This window comes from Coloeus monedula (genome assembly GCF_965178545.1).
Source record: "Coloeus monedula genome assembly, chromosome: 5".
Taxonomy (NCBI): Eukaryota; Metazoa; Chordata; class Aves; order Passeriformes; family Corvidae; genus Coloeus; species Coloeus monedula.
The window spans coordinates 65,811,426-65,834,867 of NC_138785.1; the positions used below are offsets into that span (position 1 = coordinate 65,811,426).

The 23,442-nt window shown below is 42.9% G+C and overlaps 1 protein-coding gene across 1 annotated transcript in view; it reads right to left on the reverse strand.

Moving 5' to 3' along the window:
* The window catches only part of HGFAC (HGF activator), a gene marked incomplete at both ends in the record, with an annotated part of 39,715 nt that extends 23,536 nt beyond the window's left edge, over positions 1–16,179 (reverse strand). Inside the window, 7 exons of the mRNA XM_082281972.1 lie at positions 37–147; positions 1,492–1,623; positions 2,264–2,489; positions 6,979–7,057; positions 12,139–12,235; positions 14,543–14,597; positions 16,114–16,179. Of these exons, the coding sequence (XP_082138098.1) occupies positions 37–147; positions 1,492–1,623; positions 2,264–2,489; positions 6,979–7,057; positions 12,139–12,235; positions 14,543–14,597; positions 16,114–16,179 (766 nt within the window). The remainder of the gene's footprint in view (positions 1–36; positions 148–1,491; positions 1,624–2,263; positions 2,490–6,978; positions 7,058–12,138; positions 12,236–14,542; positions 14,598–16,113) is intronic.
* Between the last annotated feature and the right edge of the window lie 7,263 nt (positions 16,180–23,442).

Below are 23,442 nucleotides of genomic sequence, written 5' to 3' on the forward strand. Positions count from 1 at the left end.
TCTAATTTCCGTCTGCCTGTAGGTTGTTATACTTACCAATATTGCAATACTTTCCTGCATAATTTTCTTTGCAATCACACACTATTTGCCCAGTGGAGGCAACCATCTTGCACTCTCCACCATTCATGCAAGAAGCATGAATACAACCTACAAGAAAACACAACAAAAGATCAAACCAAAGGTACAAATTATTCAAAAGAATCAGTCCATTTTAACTTATTCTAGTACATCTCCCCTGTGCATATGCATTTGAGGGAAGTTTTTCTGTTTTGCTTATCTCAGACCTACACTTGTGATAAATTAAAGAAAAGGAAATTCAACTGATTTCTTCCCACTAAGGTCTGTCTCATTGTTTTCACTGCTATTGGATAATATCAGCTATTGAAAGACATTATCAACAAACAGCTAAAATGGGGGTGGTGATTATTATTACTAGTGGTGATGGTATTAACACTTCTTTCTCTATGGAGGGTTCTGCCAGTTCCAGTCTTGCCACTGAGCTCTACTAGAATTTATAATAACATATGCAGTAGGGAGCTCGGTTACATATTTAAGATCTGTGATTGGGAAGTACTATCAAATTTCCCAACTCCCCCTTGGACTCCCAATGTCCTAGAAAGCCACCGACTCTCCATAATTTAGTTTCCAGTTACATAAGGTGGGAATAAAAGCACCTAAGTATTTCAAAGGACTTTTATGAAACTTATTTGTACTGTGACTTACTTGTGAATCCAGGCAGGGTAAAAGTTAGCCAGACTGAGTAACAGAATAGCCATACCAGAGCACGTGTATAGGTGAGGCATGGTTTTCTTCTCAACATCTTTCCTTCCAAATGAAAGGTGCTGTGCTGGCTTCATCAGATAGGTGATAACCCAAAGTGTATGTCCTGTGCTGGCTGGCCAGGGTGTTGGGTTCCTGGCAGCCCCAAAACAAGGAGGAGGCTTCATAACATAAGCATCACCCCCAAAAGGAATGGGCCAAAAATCATGGGGACTCTGGGGCCAGTGCAGGCCTTATGGGATAATGGAGATGGGTAAAGTTTACATGCTGGCAATTCAAAAATGGGATGGGCTTGGGAAGAAACACAGAGGTGAAATAGCAATACAAAGTGATTATTGGTGTGCAGGGTGTGCCTCTCAGGCAGATTATTGTTTTGGAGAAGAAATTTTACCACTCTACTATATAACCTGTTGCATATTTTTACATGCTGCAAATCAGGGTTTCATCCCTCCAAAGAAAAACACTGAAGTGTGTCCCTAAAGTTCATCATAATGCAAATAATTGCTTCCTCAAATAAGGATGAAGGGATTTCCTGGGTCAGTATAACTGTTCACACTTGAAAAGATAAATACTGTCTTTTAGGGAGGGTACATGAGCTGCAAGGGCAGCTCACAGAAAGGGTGTGTAACACCACTCAGGCTTCGATACCCTCACTGTCCTTTATCCCCACTCCATGCAGACCTACAGCTGTGATACAAAATAGTGCCTTACTTTTGTGTTCAACACGCCCACACTCGCTCTGGCCGTTCACACATATGCACTGCTCCACTACTCCTTGTTGGACTCTTGACCAGCTCGCACCCTCATCAAAGAACTCATAGAGACTGTTGTCAAAACATTTCTCTGAAATGAAGTTTTACAAACACAAGCTTTCAGATGTTATTTCTTGCAAGAAACAGCACCACAATCTCCATCATTCCCTTCTCATCCCTTTTTTCTTGTTGAGAAGATCCATGTTTGTTGACAGTGCTTCTCAAGCTAGCCAACCTCCATCGTGTGGAGGCACTGAGCCACCAGAGCAGCAGCTCCAGGAACCTCGAGACAGAGGTGGCTTTCTCCTAAAGCCCTGTAAGCAGAACAGCATCACTGTACCCAATATGTGCATATACATAAGGGCTAAGGCATCACCTGAAATTGTGCTGCTTTTTCATGTCTCTGTGCCCTGCCTACTAGGTATTTGTAATTTCCCAACATGCAAGGGATATTTAAATCTTAAAATCAGCAAAGGAAGGGAAAGAGGCTTTTTGTGTTTCCCATGCTCAGAGCATACTTCCATTTATAATTGCACAGTCAAGCTATTTTCAGTTGTCCTGTCAGGAATGGATTGTCTGTCATAACCATTTGGAAATCCACCTACACAAACATTCATGCTGCAGTGGTCTCTCCCATCACAACAGCACTACCTTTTCATTAAGCAAACATTAATGAGCTCTACTTACTATTCATATTTCATGTTGTAACACTCGTGGAAGAACATACTTACTCAGCTGACAGTCCTCGCCTGTGAATTCCTCAGGACAGGTGCAGTGGTACATCCTATGGCTATGAGTGAGAGAACAGGTCCCTCCGTTTTGGCATGGGTTGTCTGCACAGTGATCTAGAGAGGCCACATAAGAAGTTGTTGTTAACAAGTATGAGGTATAAGTCATGTTTTGTCCCTTTGGATACATAAACGCTTTTGGTTCAATGCATGGTGGGTTTAATACCACCTATTAACCTAAAACAAAGTTTATCCAACCAACTGACAGTGGGTTTGTTTCCAGCTGTAAAACAGCTATATTTATCCAGCTGTTAAAAACTACATGGTAAATCACTGAGCTGAGACTTCTCCTCCTGGACTAAGTTGTCTGAAGGGGGTAGGTCCTGGAACATCTGAAGTCACCAGAGCTGGCACTGTGGTGAGGAAGAAGATGGGACAGGTGCCCACAAGATGGAGCTGTGCCTTTACACTGGGGAGGGAGGAAGGCTGCAGCTCTGCCTTTGCCCGGCTTCCTGCCCTGCAGCGCTCTCATTGCAACATCCACCACCGGATCAGGCATCCCTTTCAAACTAAACAAAGGACAACCCCTCGACAGAAGAGTTTGCTGTGGGATTTTGGAATATGTCTAAAACTAACGGCAGCTGGAACCAAGGGGGAAATTATAAAGCAAACCACAGCACATCCAAATAAAGCCGGCCAAGAAAGATTAAAACTGGACCAGTATAGCTTATCTCCATTTACTAAGGAATTTTCTAAATGATGTGAAAATGTCATGGAAGAGGAGGTATGTGCCAGGACAACTCCTGAAACAGAAGCTTTACTTGGCAATGTACAATGCAAAAGTAGTAAGAGTCTTGCCGGTCAGGCAGTGTTTCAGATTTCAGGCAGTGCCAAGGGATGTACCTCCCCTGAAGTTAACCAACAGCATGTTTACACCTGCTTCAGAGCTGGCCCAACAGCTTGTCTGCATTCAAAGTTTCCTTTTTAATGCTAGTCAAACTCTGCTAGGCCAACTGCAGAGTTACTCAATCCAGGTGCTTCTTCAGCTAGACAGTGTGTCCTGAGCATGGGGTGCAACATACAGAGGCACAGGCACACACAACCAGGGCTGAAGTGAAGCACAAAGGGTGCATCCTGAAACTTGCTACAGCAGTGTAAATCTGAGGTTCCCCTGCATGGATCAAAATATTTTCTTCAGAAGAGAGTGATGTAATTCCTATCAGATAGCAGGTCTGGGTGTATTCACTGGTAGATTCAATCCAGAATAACATCAAGGGAAAGCAAGTAGTCAGTGACATTCCTACTCTTCCTGCTGTTGATAGTTATGAAACTTCTAGTGCTGTAATGTTTCCTCAAGGGAAAATCATGTATTTCCTATTCCCACACATCCAAAGCATTACTTGATCTCCAAGCCATCTTCTGCTGTAACAAATGCTCAAGAAATTTTTTGTACCCTTGTTAAATCTGCAAAAAGGACTTCCAGCCATTCATTTCTTTCTCAATCTGTCCCTCGCAACATCCCACCCACCACTCCAGTCTGACCTTCCAGGCATGTTCTGTGTTGCTCCATATCTTTCCTGGAGTCCAAGAACAACTTCTGCTCATAAGCATACGGACACATTTCAGTTCCCAGTGGGGAATCCTGCCCACCATTAACTATCCATTAACTGGGCAGTGCCAAGTCCACACTTTCTCAGCACTGTCTGAGGCACCTAAGGCACGGGTAAAACACTCCGTGCTTGCTAGCACTCATCTTGACTGCAGCTTCCCCTCTGCAAATCTCTGCTGAATGAGCAGTAGCCTTTGTCTCACCTTTCTATCCATATTTCCCAACAAAAACTTTCTGTTTCTGCCACCCACCTTCCTTGGAGCTCCTCCTGGGATGATGTCTCTTCCTCCTGCCTGCACAGTCCACACAACTCTACTTCTTCTTTCCCTATCAGTCCAGAGGAATCTTAAAAATACTGTCTGGCACTTTTTCCTCCATGTCTGGGCTTCCCTGGGGTTTTGGCCATTTGTCCAGGATTTCCAGACATTCAGAGCAGTAGTTCTACCAGACTGCCCAAGACCTGGAAGTTGCACCTATAGGGGCATTGCACATTTATGGATATGTGAACATATATGTGAGCTAAGCATGCACAGCCCAGCGCGCCCATGTGCATGCAGTACTAACACCTCCCTCCAGCAGAAACTTCATACCCAAGCTTCACATCACCCTAAAGCTAAAAGCTTCTTGGTTAAACTTTTCCTTGAATTTGGCATACGTGTTTTTCTGGATCAAAGACTCCGACGCTTGCTTAACATTGATTTGTAAGCACCTCCAACATTTTGAAGATGACTCGTCACATACATGTGTTATTCTTGGCCTGGAGAGAGTTTGTGCTTCAACCTTTGCTCTAAAGAAGCTCTTTCTCCATGCCAATGGATACACTGCTCACCAACCTCTCATGGCCAAAGGATACTCTCTCCCTGAAATTCCATGTTTTGTTGTTTTTCAAGAAAAATTCACCCAAAGATTTAATACTTTAGTGGATTTTTTCCAAAAAAAATTTGTATTATTTCACACATTTTAAAAATCAGCATTGTTCAGTTTGACTGTTTATTTTCTCCACAGCAGGTAAATTTTCCTCCTTTTGCTTGAAATTCCCTTCATCCATTATGTTGCTTTTCCTTCCAACCTCACCATAAACCTTTTCTCTTTAAGCTATGGTTAATGATCCATTAAACATCTCCCAAGTCGAAATATAGTGCTTGCTGCTTAAAAAAAAAAAACTAAGTAGACTTATGTTTATAAATAAAATAACAGCTAAAGACCTTTTATTTAATTTTTAAAAATTCTAAATGCTTGCAGAAATAAAGGGGTTTTTTATTTTGCAACAGCCAGCAGTGATCTCTTCCATCTACCCCATCCATTTTTCTCTTTCCTTTCCTCTCTCACATATATAACCCTTCTTTTTTTTTTTCCTGGGGGAAAACCATTAGCCAGGAAAAGCCCTCAATGATGTTAGGGTACATCGACAGAGATACCCTGGCAGGCAGACAGGGTGGCTTTCTTGTTCCAACCCACCCTATCCAAGACTGTTGTGGGTAACAGGCAAAAATGTGCCAGAAGCCCAAAAAGGCCTGCAGGCAGACAGATGTCTGGAAGGATAATGGTGATGTGCAGACAGAGGGACAGATGTGGCTCAAGGCACCCCCAGATACGCAACACTAGGCTTGCAGAGCTCTTTCAGCTCCTGGAAGAGTCTCCTTGAGTGAGCCAGCTGTCACCATCACAGTATTTCACTGGTGGATTAAAGCAATCACATGTCACAGCCACCAATGTTTTAAGCTCTGGGAAGCCACTCATGAATAACTAAGTGCATGTACTGCCCAGAAAGTCTATGTTCATGTCTGACACATGTTACTCAGTCGTATACATTGCTGCTTGTTTTGGGGCTAGGTCAGTTGCCTCTGATCTACTGTTAATCTGTTTTAAAGCCAGGCTGGAAAATAATTTAAAGTAGTTATGTTTTAAAAAGGGATGCTCTGCACTGTTTAATTTTAGACTGTCAGCATGATTCAGCTAACTTGGCTTTTCAAGTGCTCTGGTAGATTGCAATCAGCTTGGCAATAAGACTCCTGACACTGCGGAGAACTCCCTGAAAGGGGATGGTGGAAAATGCCCTTCATTTGAAAGTGGGAAGTGAATATCTAAGGCTATTGGTCATATCCTGCAGACTAAATAAGACAGGTCACATTTGAAAATAGTGAGATGGTAAAAAGAGGAACATGATCAGCATTTAGACACAGATCCAAAAAAAGCCTCAGGGGCATCAAATTCAACCAGCACAACACCCAATTTTTCAAGCTGGTCTGTGGCTGTAAGAATTAAGAATTAGATATATATGTTCCTTATAAAATGAGATTCCCCAGCATCCAGCTCATGAAACATGGAGCCGGGGAGACAGAGATAAGCAAAGGCCAGTGACTGAGGGACTGCTGAGGACAGGATGCATATTCCCAGGTAAACTTTCGCCCAGTGTGTCAATTAAAATGACTTTTATGTATAAAGGAGACTTTGCCACAGACCTTGACTTCCCCTTGTAGACAGACTTTCGCAATGAGGTAATTGTAGCACTGGAGTGTGGTGACCACATGAAGCCACAGAGCTGCTCAGCTAAGTAATCCTTTCATTATCTCTCAGGACTCCTGCAATGAACATGTCTGGCCTCTTACCTTCTCTGACACAGCCCAAAGCTCAAGCAAGTCTGGGTTTGAGATCTGCCCTTTCCTATGAGATCTCAAGAAAGGACAGCTGGAAGTGACAGCTTTGTGTTGTACTGGGTGTCAAACGTTTCTGTGCCTTCTAAAAAATTAACTGGTCAAACAGACAGAAAATGCAGCTGCTTAAATGAATGAAAAGTGAAAAGGCACATCCAAGCCATGAGGGAGGAGATGATCACCTTTGTGTTCAGCTCCAGTGGAAGTTCAGATTTCCATGCTGGCATTACCATAATTTCTCTCCATGACTTTGAGTTAGTCAACAGAGAGTGAATTAAAGACTGAGTGATATCCACAGTCTAATGCTATGGTTGTGCAGCATCACAGAGAAATTATGGAAAGAGCTGATGTGAAGGCTGGCTCTGTGTACACAAATAAAAGTTGAACTGAACGCACTGGGCCTGTAGGTGGCAAAGTAGGAGCCAGATATCTGGAGCAACTCAGCAATGGCTCGCCTTACCTGAGTGGTCTCTGGGCAACAAAGCACAGTGTCCCCATCTCCTGTCCCGGTCAAAGTTATGTGTTGTTGAACACCTGAAAAGAATCAAAGGTGCAGCTTAGTGCAGCTTTAAACAACCTGGATGTTTGCACTGAAACTACAAGGCCTTCACACTCTGGCAACCTGGAAATTCATGCTTGTTTTTTTCTAATTAGCATCAGTGTCATTCAAATTTTCTTAAGAGCAGAGGAAAAAATATGCTTTCTTCTGTTAAAGTTGCTCTGCTCCACTTCTCTCAAATGAAAAACAGATTAAAAATGAAATGTAAATGCAGAACCTGGGATTTTCAATGAATTCTCCAGAAAAACCCAACATCCTTTCTATTTCTGGGATTAGAAAATGAAAGACAGAAATAAGAAACAAAACCAAAGCAAATTAATTGTGTCTTCTTTACTCATTACAAAACAAGCAAAACAGGACCCAGCCCATTTTTGATGCCTGACAGCTACTGTAATAATCTGTGGAGGCAGGAGACTGTCCACAGAGGGACTTTTCCTGACTTTCAGTAACAAGCATATTTCACCCTTTTCACACTCAGTTCCTTTAAAGCATTCTTATTTTGGAACTTGCAAGATGAAATGAGGAAATAACTGACACGGTGGTGATTTCCAAACACACAGATAAAACCTCTCCTTTTTTCAGAGCAGGGGACTGAGTCCTGCGCACCCTCACCGGCGGTCTGTTATCTCAGCCTGTTATCTCTCAGGCTCAGAGCACTCCAAGGAGCACTGAGCTGCTATTCCTCATTTGCAGAAGTAGATTTGTAGGCTTCCCCAAGGCCACATAGGGAGCATGTGACTGAACATAGGCTGAACCTTGGAGGTCCACGTCCTGTCTCAATGCACCATCCACCAAAACATCCTCCCTGACCAGTTCTAATGCAGAATAATAGATATCAGCTACCTGGCATTAGAAGAAACTGGAGTTTATTTAATATGCCTGGTGATCTATCTTCATTATGCATGGTTTTATCATACCCTGAGCAGTTGTGTGATTAATTTCTTCACCCTAAGATGTCACAAGTTAGATTGAAATTTTTTTACAGTGCATGTCTACATTTTAACTGCCCTACTTTCCTTCTTAATTAGATGCTATGTGGTATTTAAGATGCATCATTCGAATGGAGCATCTGAATAGGCCATGTGTATTAAGTTTGGTGACCTCAATTATATAAGGTGCACTAAAAGATGTGCTTGGTAGTCTGGTGCAGATTAACTTGGCACATACTTGAAGAGGCTGTTCTGTCACAGGAATTAAGGCTGGTGCAACTGCTGGGAGTTGATGGAAATTCCTCAGTGATTCTTCAGTGGGAAGCGGATTGTGCTTTCTTTAGAGTAGTCTAGTATGCATGAGGATGAAGATGAGGAATGAGTTAAAAGTGTCTTCAGCACTGCTTGTATCTCTTTTCAGCAGCAGCCAAGTTCTAACCAAAGGCAAATCTCAAATTTTTCCATCTTAAAAGGTTTTTTGTTGTCAGAGACCCTGACGGAGGCTTTTTCTACCAGCTCTCCACAAACCAGTGGTCCTCCCACTCGATGATCTCCACAGCTTGTCCTTCCATATCGCCTTGCAGTGACTACAATGAGGTTGGCCCTCCCTTGTGATGTCAAGCTGCCTCCTTGGTGCTAAGCTTCTTGCACAGTCACATAATACTTTTATATTTTCCACCACAGATCTCTCAATCTCTGGGAGGATCTCAGCTCATCCTCAAAGCTATTTCACTTGTCTCCCTCCTTTTCTTTTAGAAATGTTTTCTTTGATTGGAGGCTTACCAAAAACGTGGTGACATTTCAGTCTTGTAGAATGTTACCTACAGCAGCAGAACCAACCCAATGGCCTTATTATTTCTTTATGCTATTTTCAAATGAGCCCACACTTAAAATTTACGGGATAGCATATGTCTTTACATCAGCCTGTCATATAAAATTGTTAACATGAGAGTGAAAACATAAAGACAAAGATACTGAACTCAGTACACCAGAAAAGTCCACTATGAGGGATTGATTTAAATAACATTTTAAACCCATTCATGGTAAACAACATGGGAATGGATAAATAAAAGTGCATGTCACAGATGAGGCCTAACTGGCAGGCAGGATAAACAGAAAGTAGGCTGTTTTTCCCATCAGGAGCATAGGGAGCCTTAACAATAGGATGTTTCGGAGAACAATAGGATGTTTCAGAGAACAAGCAAAGCCCCAGGCCAGAGGCAGACAGGTGTAAGGAAAGAGCTCTGCCATCACACTTGGTGTTGTCACCATGTTTGAGACTTGGAGGTTGCCTGAGACCTTTTCAGGTGTTGTTCTGACCATGAGACATGGCCAGACTTTGCCTGACAACACCAGACCAACCACCACCAGCTCCAGGAAAATTCAGAGCCTGATGCTTGACATCTCCCAGCTCAACCCACACGTACTTCTCCTTCCCAGGACTGTCATAAACTACCCACCTTGTAATCCAGCTGGCCAAAAGCCCTCCTCTGCACTGTTTTCAATCTGTGGCCAAAGTATCAAAAGTTATCTTCTTGTTTCCAGGGAAGATGATAAGATCATGCCCTTCCTACACAGACCTAAGGTCACTCTTGCACAGGGGACCCAGACATCCAGACCTCAAGCACAGGATAAGGGTTCTGCAGGGTATGAATCAACACCTTCCAATTTATATCTCAGGCAAGGTCTGCTTTTGCCATTCCCCTTGAGCAGAATCTGAGGAACCCATCCCACCCTGGGACCCAGAGACAGGGTGCTGGCAGCTTTCCTGCAGCCACAGCTTGGTCCAGTTAAGACCACCCTCCCCTTTTGATCTCACAAGTGTTTATTGCACCCCCATTTTGTCTGTCCCTGCACTGCTCTGTCTTTCTGGAAGTACCAATGAAATTCAGTAGACATTCTAGTTGAGTCTTTTTCTCCTCAGCACAAAAGGAAAATTTACACTATATCTTTAGAAAGATACCATGTAAGACTTGGTAATAGGCCACTAAATAGAAATTTTTCTGTGAAAACAGATTATAATTAAGGGGAAATGCAATACAGGATGCTGTTAAAGGAAGTCTGTTATTTAAATACTGTAATTATTTTGTCTTCTTTCCTGTATTTTCAATAAATATTTATATATAAAGATACAACTTGTAAGTTGCTCTCAAAGAAAGTAAGGAGAGCTTTCTGTGGTCAGGAGCAGATTTATTTTGAAACACAGTACCTGTGTCATATGTAGTATAAGAAAACATAAAATTAAAGCAAATTTGAGTGAGGGTTGGCCTGCACTGTAAAGTCCTGCCCGTAGTCCTGACTTAAAGTATGACATGAGGACTGAGGACATGAACTTAAATGCATAAGTCAGTGCTCTCTTGGTCTGGTTTCCTTGCATTCACCCACAAAGAGGCAGTTTGGACCCAGCCTCCCATCATCCCTTACTAGCAGCTTGCAGGAGGCAGGAAGGGCACAAGCCTTGCCCTCACCTGCTGCCTACCAGGTCCCCTGGGATCAGTTATTTGGTGTAAGTCCAGCCTGGGTTAGTGCCAAGTCACACAAAAATGCACAGAGCAGGTTTCCCAACTGCTATTCAGGGCTCTTTTCCCGGCATCTCTGTGCCTGAAGTCACACGTTAAGTTGCTTTTAGCTTATGAGTGATGAGTAAACACTGGTCAGAAGGTCACCCATAGGGTGAAATGGTCTGTCAAAACCAAATAACTCCAGCTGTCCTCCTCCTCGTCTCCCCGCTTGTAAATGGCTTTTAAAAAGTCGGAAGCATAAGAGCAAGTTGTTCAAGGTCAGCTCTAAAGTGTGCTCTAACATTGGATCCCATCCATTCACAGTTTTTTCCATTTCTGTGGCCTAACTGGCCAAAAGCAAATACACAGTGTCATGTATTAACAGGATCCCTCTTAAGCATTGCATGAAATTAAGTGAGTCCAAAGGTCAAACTCTTTGCGGCTACAGTTCATCAAAAACAGGGTTCAAACTGGAAAATTATTCCAGTTCCCTTTCTTTAGTTAAGATAGTCTCAAATTCTTGTTTCCTGGAGAAACAAGCTGGACTGTATGTGTGGATATTGGGGAAATTCTGAAGTGGTTTCCTAGCCTGAAGCTCGGTGTCTATTTGTGTAAACAGATTTGTGTTGTGTTGTTTACATTACACCAGCACTTACACTTGAAACAGATGTGTCATCAGAAAAACGCCAACAGATCACCAAAAAATTAGACAGTCCAGTATAAAAAATGGGAGTTGGCCCTGCCTGGGCGAGTAAAATAAACTCTAAAATATTATCTCCACCCTGAAAGCATGCAAGTGTTTGCCTTTCACATGGCTCATCTGGGCATAATTTTGACATTACTGGTACCCACATATTCTCTGCTTTGTTGCCTTTGATTTCAGTTAATATATGCCTATCATATGAGTTTGTCTGCAAAGTTTATCTTTTTTATTCAGTGCTTTAATTCAGTAGGGTTCCCACCTGACTGCCCCTACCCCCAAAATGAATCATGAATACCTCTAACAGCTTCTGCAAAAGTAAAAGAGTAACCTTTGCACAAAAGAAGGAGACCTGGCCTGAAACACATGAGTAGAATAAATAATTACCCAACAAACAGGAGTTGTACTGCACTGTCCAAAGGGGTTCTAGTGCCAGTCTGGATAGAAATTAGAGATGTGGGGGCAGGGAGAAAACAGCTTTCCTCAAAAATCAGATGGTCTCTGCTGCAGTACAAGTACAGCCTGCACAAATCAAACAGCCCCTTAACCAAGTGTCCTCTCTCTCAGGTGTCTGTATCTCTCCTTTCTCCCTCAGCAGAGGGCTTCTATCAGGTCGTTTTTCAGTCCTGCTTTTTCTGTACTAGTTCTTGTCACTCATGGAAGTTGCAGTTCCAATCGGAAGGGCAGCGAGGAAACATTTCTGCAGTTCGTGACCTTCCTGTGGCCGTGGAAACGCAGCGCCAGGGCTCCCTTCCCCCTGAGCACGTCTTGACCCGAGCACCATGACTATCCACAGGAGAACTGCACCAGTCTCCTTGGGCACAACATCAAGCTCCTGTTAATTATCCTAAGAGCAAGATTAAAGCACTAAAAGGATGACATTTTCATTTGAATGCTGTTTTAATTTATGAGCAATGTCAACTTACCATTTCTTTCTGGAAAACATATTTGATAAACATGTGTGATAAAACCTTCCACCGAACCGGAAAGGAAATTTGCATGAATGTCCATCCTCTGTAAACACTGAAATACAAATATTAAAAAGTTGTAATGCAGCTGAAAACCGACCCACAAATTATACCATATACTATTATATGAAATTATGAAGATAGATATCTGCAAGTTTTTCAGCTGTGCTCTGGACTCTGTGTCTCTGCAATGTCTAGTGCATAAGAAGAGGCTTAAAATCCTACATAATGACTGAATCAACAAAGATTAATGGACTCTGCAGTGGAACAAAGATCTCAGATCATTTCAGTTCAAAATATACTGCAATTTCTGGTACAGCAAATCCCAATTATATTCATTAATTGCAATTACCATTTCTAATTATGTAGTATTGTAATTGTATATTAAAATAATTTCTGAAGTTGTATCCTTTCAGGCTCTATATCACATTGTAATATCTGTTTAAAATAATTAAGGAACCAGACAGTACTAACTGAAATAGAAACAGTCGGGAGGAAGAAGGTTTTAAAGGTTGGGGGTAGAGAGATAATTTTGAACATACCACCTTCCCTTTGGGATAAGCAGATTCCTTACAAGTGGGGAGAAACTGATGGGACCAGTGTCTAAAAAGGGCAAGTTTTATATTTGCCACATCAGTGATGGCAGTCTAAGGAAGGGTGGTGGGAGTTTAAGGAAGGCTAGTGGGAGTCTATCAGAAAAAATCCTTCAAGATGAGTCTTAAGAATGAGAGAGGCTGAAGACAAAAAAGACAATGAAAAACTGTCAGAGCTTATTTAACCATTAAACTAAAAGCAATCTGTTTTGAAATCCCAAAGTCTGAAATGGGAAGCCAGCCACTGCTGTAAGACAGAAATGGGACATTCAACCAAACTGGCAGCACAGCACATTTCCATTTCTCAGAGATGATGTACGACTGCTCCTTGTCCTGAGCTTACCCCTCCCATGATGGCTGGGGCTCCTGCACACTCTTGTAATATCTGTTAACCCTCACAAGTCCAGACATCTTGATGCCATGATGGTTTTTTTGCCTTTTATACCTCTGTTATACCTTTTTATAACTTCTGTATTCTTAGTGCTTTTTGCCTACATTCTTGGACTTGTTTGTTCACCTAGGAGACTAAACATTTTAGAAGCTTCATAGTTAGGGGTTAGTGTGCCCCAGACCCCAAGGTCCTCTCCAGAACACATTCTGTAAACTGAGATAGAACCATCCAGGGGAAGGCTCCTTGGGGAGGGGGCCTCATTCAAGCCTCTCATTGGGGAATTTTTGATAGATATGTTAATTAATTAATTAGTAAGACCTATAATGTTATACCAGATATTTTGGAGGGCATTGTGGTGTGCATTTCAGTGCATTCAACCTGAACATGTGCACCTAAAGATCCTTAAAATAAATACCAAGATAAAATCCCTTTTTCCCTTCTAATCGTGTTTGACTCTTGATTTTAAAACCAGGAAAAGGCATCAATCTCAAAGAGCTGCTGAGGTCAGTCATTAGGATTACAGAAAAAATCACCTATCCCTGTGGTCCAACCCCTTTCTTAATCAGTTGGAATTAAGGTCACTCCATCTTCCCTAACTGCCTCCTTCTCTATCAATGGGAAACGGCCACTGCCATCCCCTCTGACATCCCCATGTCAATCCCTGTTTTCATACTCTGAACTAATTAAGCAAATGTTTCAATATCAGCTTTCTCTGTCTGATACCTTCCAGTAAAAGCAGGAGAGTTGTGAAAATAGATTCCCATTCAGAAGATATATTGTATCCCAAAGGCCACTGAAGACTCTTATAACCTATAAAGGCACCGCTAATGGCCCAATGCATGTAACCTTTAACAGCAAAAGCATAGGACAATAAAAGCCTTAAAAATGGAAACTGCAATGCTCTCCCACAGCCAGGATGTCTGATCATTGGGGTGCCACAGAACAAATGCAACCCAGAAAGCTGCATGTGACTCAAACCTTTCTCCCACAGTTTGATCATAGACCACGGTAGAAATTGAACTTCTACATACAAAGAGTTCATGTGCTTGAAAGTTACAGGGCAGCTGCAGCTCTGATTAAGGATTGTAGCACATCTTCAGCCACACCACATTGTGAACTAATATAAAGCCCCACCAGCTCAGACAAACTAAAATCCCATCAGCACCCTCCCATTAATCTGCACCTGAAGGAAAATTACCTGAGATTCCTGAGCGAATCTCAAATTCCCTTTTACACAGAAATTAATATTGGTATGACTATTCTATAATCCTGATTCATGTTGAAACAAAGACAGGCTTCCTACCGACTTGCACAGCACAGATACAGACAGGCAGAATCATTCTTACTGTCATGAAACCTACTGGATTTGACTTGGTACCTTGTGGGCGAATGAACCCATGATTTGAGCCTCTTCCTGCCCCAGATTTGTAGTGCTATAAAGAGAAAAAGAGAATGTGGATTGGAGACACAAATTCACTCTGGGAACCATACTACTGGTAAAAATGTACTTTCCAGGGTACCCTGAAATTGTGTTTCTCCCAACGTTTCTGAGAAAATCTCATCATTTGCTTGTGATTTTTGGTGGGGCACTGTCTGGTGAAACAGGGTAGATACACGTAGACTCTTGAAAGGTGTCAGTTAAACCAGGAAAACCCATCACAACTCAACAAAGGCCAAAGCTCTGCTCCATTTTTTTCTTTTTATGGCCAAGGGATACATCTCCTATTTCTCTCAGCAGGAAGCATACATGCACTCTGGGGCCAGTTCACAGTTACAAATAATATCCCAACATTTGCTTTTTCCTGCTATTTAGTTGTATCCCCCAGGGCATTTGTTACAAAACCAACTTCTAACTGTATTTGGGTTTGCCAATCAGCAAGAAAAGAGCACTAGGCTGAGCTGATTTTAAGCCACAGGAAATAATAAAAAAATGATAAAAGACAAAGTGCTGCTCTCACCAAAAGTGCTGGCAATTGAACTACAGCAAAATCAAAGTATCCAAAAGCAGTCAAAGAAGCAGCACATCATGAACATAGAACTGAACAGGGGACATAAAAAGTGAGAATTAAGAAAAAACTGTTGCTAAGATATATAGAGAGGGCTTGAATAGTTCTGAGGAAAGAGCAGTTTTTGTACTCTACACAGGCTCCGCCACCACTGAGCCATCTGCAATGGCTTCAGCCAGGGATGATCTTTACCTTGAACATGAGCATTCCTCTCTGCTCCCACACTTAATATCTGAGAACACACTTCTGTAATTCTCTGAGACAGTTAGGATTTAAGCATATCTGAGCTAGTTTTAACCTAGCTAGTGAAATAAGGCTGATCATAAGGCAGCAATGGACTAACTGCCCTGCTAGTCCATGGTAGATGCCAGGTCATGGTGGGGTTTAAGCAAACTAGCAAATTCAAACCATCACAGCCTGCTCAGCACTGTTTCACGTGCTTGGCAGACATATCCCCAAAAAAGACACAAGGCACATGATGCAAAAACACTGAGAGGTTTGGCATGGAAGCAGGGAGAAGTCTGAAAAGAACCAGATAGCCACATAGCTGGCCTGTTCAGTTACCAGAGAGCATTAATGTCTGGCAGTGGAGCACTCTCCCTCCATGCTACTGCAGGTACCTGTTTGTGCCAACACATTTCTGAGATACATTTTTAAAGGATTTCAATTTTTGTGTGGTCCTTCCTCCCCTCCCATTCCTCCTCCACAGAAAGGCCTAGATGTAAGCAATTGCTTTAAACAGAGAAAGGTATTAACACCAGCTATCCCACAGACCCCTCCCCCCCTTAGTGAGCACTGGTGTCAACCTTCATCTGGCAAATCCCGTTGAATGTCTCTTTCTCTGGGTCTGTTCAGTGGCCTCACTCATCCAATCCCAAGGCAACATGGTCCTGCCAGGCATCACATAGCTGATCCACCACTCCGAAACAGAAGAATCACTTACCATCCTTGCACAGTCACTGCTCAGAGTCAGAGCCAAGACAACAGTGAGAGGAGCACAGACTTTCATCTTTGCGTTCCTCTCACAAAGGTTTTGCCTGGCAGAGGAAAACTTCCAGGGCTGGGCTGAAGTGGGAGGGTGAATCAGGAACGAGCTTTCACAAGGGACTGTGATTTACTTGACTTTAGGGTATTTTAGTTTTCTAAGTAAGCAGAGCTGTTACCGTTGTTAATCATTAATGTCTTTGTGGGTAGAAGGGAACGCCATGTAGGGAGAGACTCTCCCTAAACCACAGGGAGTGAAGAGTGTACAAAGTGCCTGACCCTTGGAGATGGTCCCTGGTTTAACCAGCAAGCACTGAAGAGCACATCCAGAGGAGATGATCCAACATTGCTTGTAACTAGAGCTGATTTATCACCCAGATGTTTCCCTTCTCTTTCTCTTCAGGAGCTAATGAAAAGCATGGTATAGCAACAATGAGCTCCAAGCAAGCCCACTCAGGAGCTGGCATTACATTGCAAAATATGGACCAGATCAATGCCAATACCAAGGATTACTCATTAACAGATGGTTACCTGCCTAGCTGCGATTTGCAACAGCAGCCTTCCAGCAACAGACTGGGAAAGTTAGAAAGAAAATACACATTACTCTGATAACACATTTTGTGTACCAAAAAGCTCCCTTCTGCCACCACCTGAGCAAAGCCATCTCGGTCTCACAACTGCCTGAGATAGCTGCACTGTAATATCATTTCTAACATGGATGCAGAAGGTATTGCAAAAACTGAGATTTCACCAGTGCAGTCTATTTCAGCCCCACCTTGCCCCACAACCAAAATTCACAGGTTTGGCTGGTACAACAGTGTCTGTGCTCGAGGCTTTTGCCATGTCCTGTCAGTCAGGAACCGCACCTCTTCACACCCAAAATCCCCAGAGCCACAACAACAGAAAGAATACCATGGTCCTTGCTTAAGCTGTGTGCTGCCGTTTGAAGTTTCACCAGCACAGCTATGGAAGGGATATGATTCTTTTAAATTTTTTTGACCCAACAAGGCCATGGCTGTAAGGCCCAGTGGTGAAGCAGAGCTATCCCTGCACAAATTCGACACGATGGTTTATCATGGTGCAGAGAATTTACACCGGCTGTGCTATCACACTGCTGTGTCTTTCATCACAGTAATAACTCCTGTTAGTTCAGCTAGGCCTATATAGGTTTATGGACAAGACTTTGCTACTGTGAGCAAGGCTTGGAACAACAAGAAGCAGGCAAAGTTGGAATTTCCTTCCCAAAATCTAGCAAATAGGCAGAAAAAAAAAATCCTTGCCTCTACGTATTGCCGGTTGTCAGAAGTCTTGAAGCAAATAAAGCTTCAGAATAGACTTGTGGACTAGATCTGTTTTATTTTCACTCATTTCAAACCTGGAAATAGGATGTACAGACAGTCTGATCTGCCTGAGAACGCCTAGCAAAGCTGGAACATAGATTTCCACTTCCTCTCCTCATTCCTCAGTTTGGCCATCAGGTTTCAAATCAGTAATTCCTGTTCAATGGCTTGTAGACATCTGCTTACCGTCCAGGTTACTGAAATTGTGCAAAGAAAGGAAAAAAAAAAAACCATTAACTGCTATTCAGCTCAGAGTTCCCAGAAGTTCTGTAGAAAGGAAGGAGCAGGGGAGCAAGGGAAGTGCAAATACCCTCTTCTACCCATTTCCAGAATGAAAATCATCCACTTCCAGGACCATAAACACTGTGTTTCTATGGTGACCAATGCGTGTTGTACGGAAGCATTTTTCCATGCCTAAAAGTAACAGAGAAGAAAAGCAAGAATGCATTCTATTGTCAATGTGTACACTCCCAGTTGTTGTTGTTCATGTTGTAGATCTCCATCAAGAGCTGCAGTGTGTCCTGGGGAATCACAACTCCAAGCTTTTAGCTCAAACTGATTCCTTAACATGAGAAAAAGGAATAAACACCAACATCAGGAGCCACTTCAGCTGATAGGACGGTGCTAGCACAAAGTAAAAGGAAAAGACATCAAAGCCAGGAGTTGCAACAGCTGCCAGAGAAGCACCACCATAAAATGGGAATTATAAGGTCTGAACAGTGTAAGGTCTGTAAGGTCTGAACAGTGATTTCAGGGTTCAGACAGATCTGAATCGCTAAAAACCCCAAGTGCTCCATGTACACTGCCTGCCTTTGTTCAGCAGAGAGGTGTCTGAACAGGTCTTACAGCCATAGCAAAAAGGCAGAAATTGAGGTGTGGTTTTTTGGTAAATTATATTAAACGATCAGTGAAACTTTCAGCTATTTATAAGCAGAAGAAACTCTGCCTGTCTCCTTCAGGCATTTCATAGAATTGTTAACATGAAGTATGCCACATCTTTTTCTTTTTTTTTCTTTTTTTTTTTCTTTTTTTTTTTTTTTTTTTTTTGAGAAACATTTTATCTCATTAGCAAGAAACTACTCGGAAAACTGAAGATTCAGTTTTGATACTGAATTCTTATAAACTTCACTTCGGGCATTTGGGAGTTCATAAGTGTGAAGAGTGCGATCTGTGCCAAAACCATCATCCCATGGTCAGGCTGATGAGCCTGCAGAGCTGCTCTCCATAACCTTCCCAAGTCTATTCATCTGTGACTCACTGTTTCCAGCCTAGAGATGGAAATTTTGTATAGAGGGAAATAAGAATCAGGTGTCTGTGGAGCTAATAACTTAACAACAATGAGAAAAATAACAAAGATATGGAAGCAATCCATATGGCATTCAAGATAAATTCCGTAACATTAGGTTTTAGGCTTCACCTAGTGCCCATTTCAAATGAGGCTCTGTAAAATATGAAATTGATGTAAATATATGTGTGTATACATATACATAAACATAAATAAGAAAGAGAAAATCTGGAAGTAAGAGCTAGAGGAAAACCTGGCTTTGGAGTGACAGAATATTTGGCAGCTCTAAGGCCTGGAGCCTGCCTTGCAACTCATCCCACCAATGAAACTCCAGCTAGAGTCCAGTTCTTGTTCTCAAAGCAAATTCCATTTTCCTTTAAAGAAATCACATTCTGGTTCTTAATTTTGCTGCACATAATATTGAACATTTCCTGAAGAACACAGAATGCAAATGCATTTGGAGCCAGATTCTGCGACTGCTAAAGAAAATGAAAAGTTTTAAAATAAGATGAGGAATTCTTTTTCATGTTTGCAGGCTGTAATCCTTCTGTATCAAAGGCTAAAATCCATTCGTTTCAGCAGCCATTTTCCCCTTTATACTGACATCATGGAAAAAGAAAAGGCAAATAAACACACAAATAAACGAGGAGAAAGAGATAGAAGTCTTGCTGTGGCTGTATAACACACACTGATAATGCTTTGCCTTTTCCTCAATTCCCACACTGCAGTATTTTTTATTTCTTTAAATTTAACAATAATTAATAAAAGCTCAGGCCGAGCCCAGCCCTTGAACTATTTAATAATAATGAAACAATATTAACAACCCTCCTAAATCATTAAATATCAACAAAATGTAAATTAACTGAGTCAGCCATCAATATGAAATAATAAATTTGCAGGGGTTTTTTTTCATCAATTAGTTGACTAGACATAAGTGGAAAAGACAAGTCTAGACAGACACACACACACACATCCATTTGCATTAATTCCTATGTACCAGCTACCAAGGTAGTGAGAGGGCTGTATGGTGACTGTAAGTTCATGTGTTCACCATTTTTATATTCTTTTCTGACCATTGTAAATGTTTCTGAGGAAACTTCCACTCAGCTGCTCCAAAACTGAAGAAAAATCATAAACTTTTCTAATGACTGATTCCCCCTGTATTTTTGCAAATTTCTAAGCTTTTTCATAGTGATAAGGTAACCCAAACTAGTGGGGTATGCTGCCCCCTGAGATGATCTGATTTCATGGCTTTAGTTGACATTATTGCTACAAAGCCCAGACCCAGCTTCCTGGCCAAGGAGACAGTTGCAGGAGCATTGTTGGCACGAGGAACTAGTGCAGGATCTAAAGCCTCTGCAAGTGTGCAGTGTCCAAGACATTAGTACAAACTGATGAGTACGTGTGAACAGGAAGTAATTAGAACTATTTCTGGCATTAAAAATACAACTTTTGATGTACCTTTCAGGAATGGGTAGGATGCAAGCAATCACATGTGACAATTCTGCTCCTGGTGTACTAGCAAGGGGCTCAGTGCTGACATGGGACTGATGTACAAGCCAAACCAACTCCCTTTTTTTTTCCTCTGGGGGACCTGCAAACCACACTAGAGACCTTGTTGTCACTGTCACATTGATGATTTCCTTCATCTCTGTTGCTTCATGACATTCCCATCGCCCCGGCAGCCATTACCAAAGCTCAGCTGTCCCTGATAATTAGTGAAGATCCAAATCACCAGAACTGAGGCTAACAGTCATGGGCTAAACGCATAGTGACTTTTTTTTAATAAATAAGGCAACACAGCAACATTGGAAGTGCATGAGGAACCCCTCCTATTCTCTCCTTCAACCTCCTCAGTTGCCCCAACACAGCAGGGCACAGGTCACACCTATCTTAGCAAATGGCGCAACCTCAGTCTTGCCACTCACACCCAAAACCAGCATCTTCACCCCTGGGCAACTGTTGTAAGCGCTGGACTCTGCCTAGCAGGCTGCTGCTCCCTGAGAGCTCAGCGAGGTTTTCCTAGGGCCGTGCATCAGTCGCATCCCGGAGCCCATTTGGGACAGCCCCGCGATCTGGCTCCGGCAGCAGCAGCGTTACAGAGCAGTGGGTGCCAAAGGAGGTGGAGAAGGGTCTCTCAGGAGACAGCTTTATTCACACCTTGTCCCAGCGCCCCCGAAGGCAGACAGAGAAAGAGCAGGGATCTGGATGCAGGGTGGTTTTGTCAGGGACTCAAGGGCGGTCCCTGGGTGGGGTTGGGGTACAGGAGCAAATAGGGAGAAACCGAGGGAGTGGCCAGGGCTAGGGCAGGGAACAGGGGGAGCATCACAGAATCAGGGGGTTAACAGGCTGCTGCAGGCAACAAGTGAACCTCCACCTTCTCTTATGTCTTCTGGAGTGGTGCCTTGAGAAAAGCCATTCTGTTTCTTTTGCTAGAGTGAAGACAGAAAGCTGAAATCATTTTGCTTGTTTGCTTATTTCAGCAAGAAAAAATAAAAGTTTTTGCTCAAATCAAACTGAAAAGTTGAGTTATTCATATGAGCCTTAGACAATGTAAAATCCAGCTGCCTTGCAACCATGAATACCTCTGTGTGTCACCCCTCTTGTTCCCCTGGGAGCTTCAGAAATCCTGGGGGGAAAAAGATGACATAGTTTTGGCTTTCAGAAAGAAATGGAGTCCCAGTCTATCCTCTCCTGCACCAGACTTTGCTGCTAATATTTGCAGTCCCCAAACTGGCGATAACCTCTGCCAAACAAACCCTTTTACAAACCCCTGTCCCCACTCCTCGAGGCAGCCAGGCTGCGAAAAGCGCAGCTGTCAGAGTCTGGTTGCTGAGCAGCTGGGATCCAGCAAACATGGATTGGGTGCTGCAGCACTTAGATAATCCTGGGAGAGAAAGAGATGCCTTCACCCAAATGTTTACTCCTCCTCACTCCTCTCACCTCCCACACTCCCTCAGCACCTCTAGCAGCTCTCCTGGCTTCCCTCACCCACAAGCTCTCAGCTCTGGGGTTTTCTGCACTGATTTCCTTTCTCTTCTCTCCAGGGACTGAAGCAGTTCTCAGATCTATCATGTTATTTTTTTCATCTCACTCACTCCTCACCCTCATCCCCTCTGAGACCTTGGCTGTGGATGTCCCATCCTGGCCCATGACCTTTGCCAGCAGCCTCCAACACCTCAGAGAGCACAGCAGCAGAGGGAATGTCATCCTTCTGTGCACAAGATGGTCTCAGGGTGTTTTTGGGTATTCCTCCTGCCACTGCCTTCTGCAGGGCTTGGGGCCTCCTCTGGCAGCTCTGCAGACCTTCACATTTCCATCACATCTCTGCATGGAGATTGATCTGCTCCTGGATTTTCTCCACATGGTTCCTCCAGTTGGCCTCGGTGTGTTTCTGTTAAACATCACACTTCAGCAGACCCCACACCCTGGTGTTTATCTGATACTTCTACCTTCTTGTCTCTCTGCTGCCCCACAGACATGACCTCTTTGATCTTGCTGTGCCCTAGCACCTTCTCTTCCCACACTACTGGGCCTGCACTCAGAGCTGTCCCAACCCTCAGCTGAATCAGACCTTGTGATTCCCTCTCCAGTCAAAGGGTGTTGTAGTCACCTGCATCCCCCAGTCCAGAGCTGCACAGCCTGTCCTCATTGCCTGCATTGCACAGGACCAGGCACAGGACTGTCCACAACCCAGCACCCTGGGCCATTTTTGTAATGGCTTCATGCATACTTCTCTGTGAAATCTCATTTTTGGCCAGATATAGCCACTGCAGTTGCATCTATATATTGCAGGTACATATTTTTAATGCCTTTACCTGCAGCTGTGCTTATGGATGTTTTTTTGATGCATCCAAAAAAGCTTTAGTTCTGCTCTGAAAAAACAAACCATATAAATATAGCAATGGAAAAGCTGGGCTTGAGCTGCAGAAACAAAACCAAGCTGTGCTTTTATGCTCCTAGTCACACAAATCTGTGAGTGATTTAAAGCTCTGCTACAAGTCACAATATGTAGAATCTTAATTTATACATCCCAGACCCAGATCTAACCAAGCTTTTAGAAGTCCATTTCAGGATAACACTTAGTTCTGTTCATACATCCAGATGTCATGCTATATCTGAAATACTATGCCGGCAACCAGCCTAGAGTGTGTTTGCATGGAGAGACTCTTCCTCCTACTGTATGAATAAGAGTGGAAAGTAGGTAACTGTATTTTTCAAGGACTTTAGTACAAACCTTTGCTGATAACCCTGGCTGAAACAGTAGGCCCATATACAGAGGCGTGTGGGGTTTTTTTTTAGCTGTGTACTCACTGAAAACTGACAAGAAGAGGTGTGGAGGCACCCACCTTCCACCGATACCAACACATTTAGGTAACTTGAGCACAGGCTGATTTGCAATTGTTAGGCATGTACATTTTTAGCTGTGCTCAAATTCCTGCAATTCCACCCACTTTCTTCATTAGCATATTAGACGCCCCCATGGCATAGTTTAAAATGGTCTAAGTCAGGCATGTGTGAGGGAAGGGGCTCCACTTCTGCAGCTGAAGCCTTCCCTTTCGAAGGGGAAAGAGCAGTAATGAGGAAGGGACAACCTCATGGGAGGGATGCCAGCCCCACAGCCTGCCTTGACTTTGGAGTGATTTCCTATGGTAGGATGGAA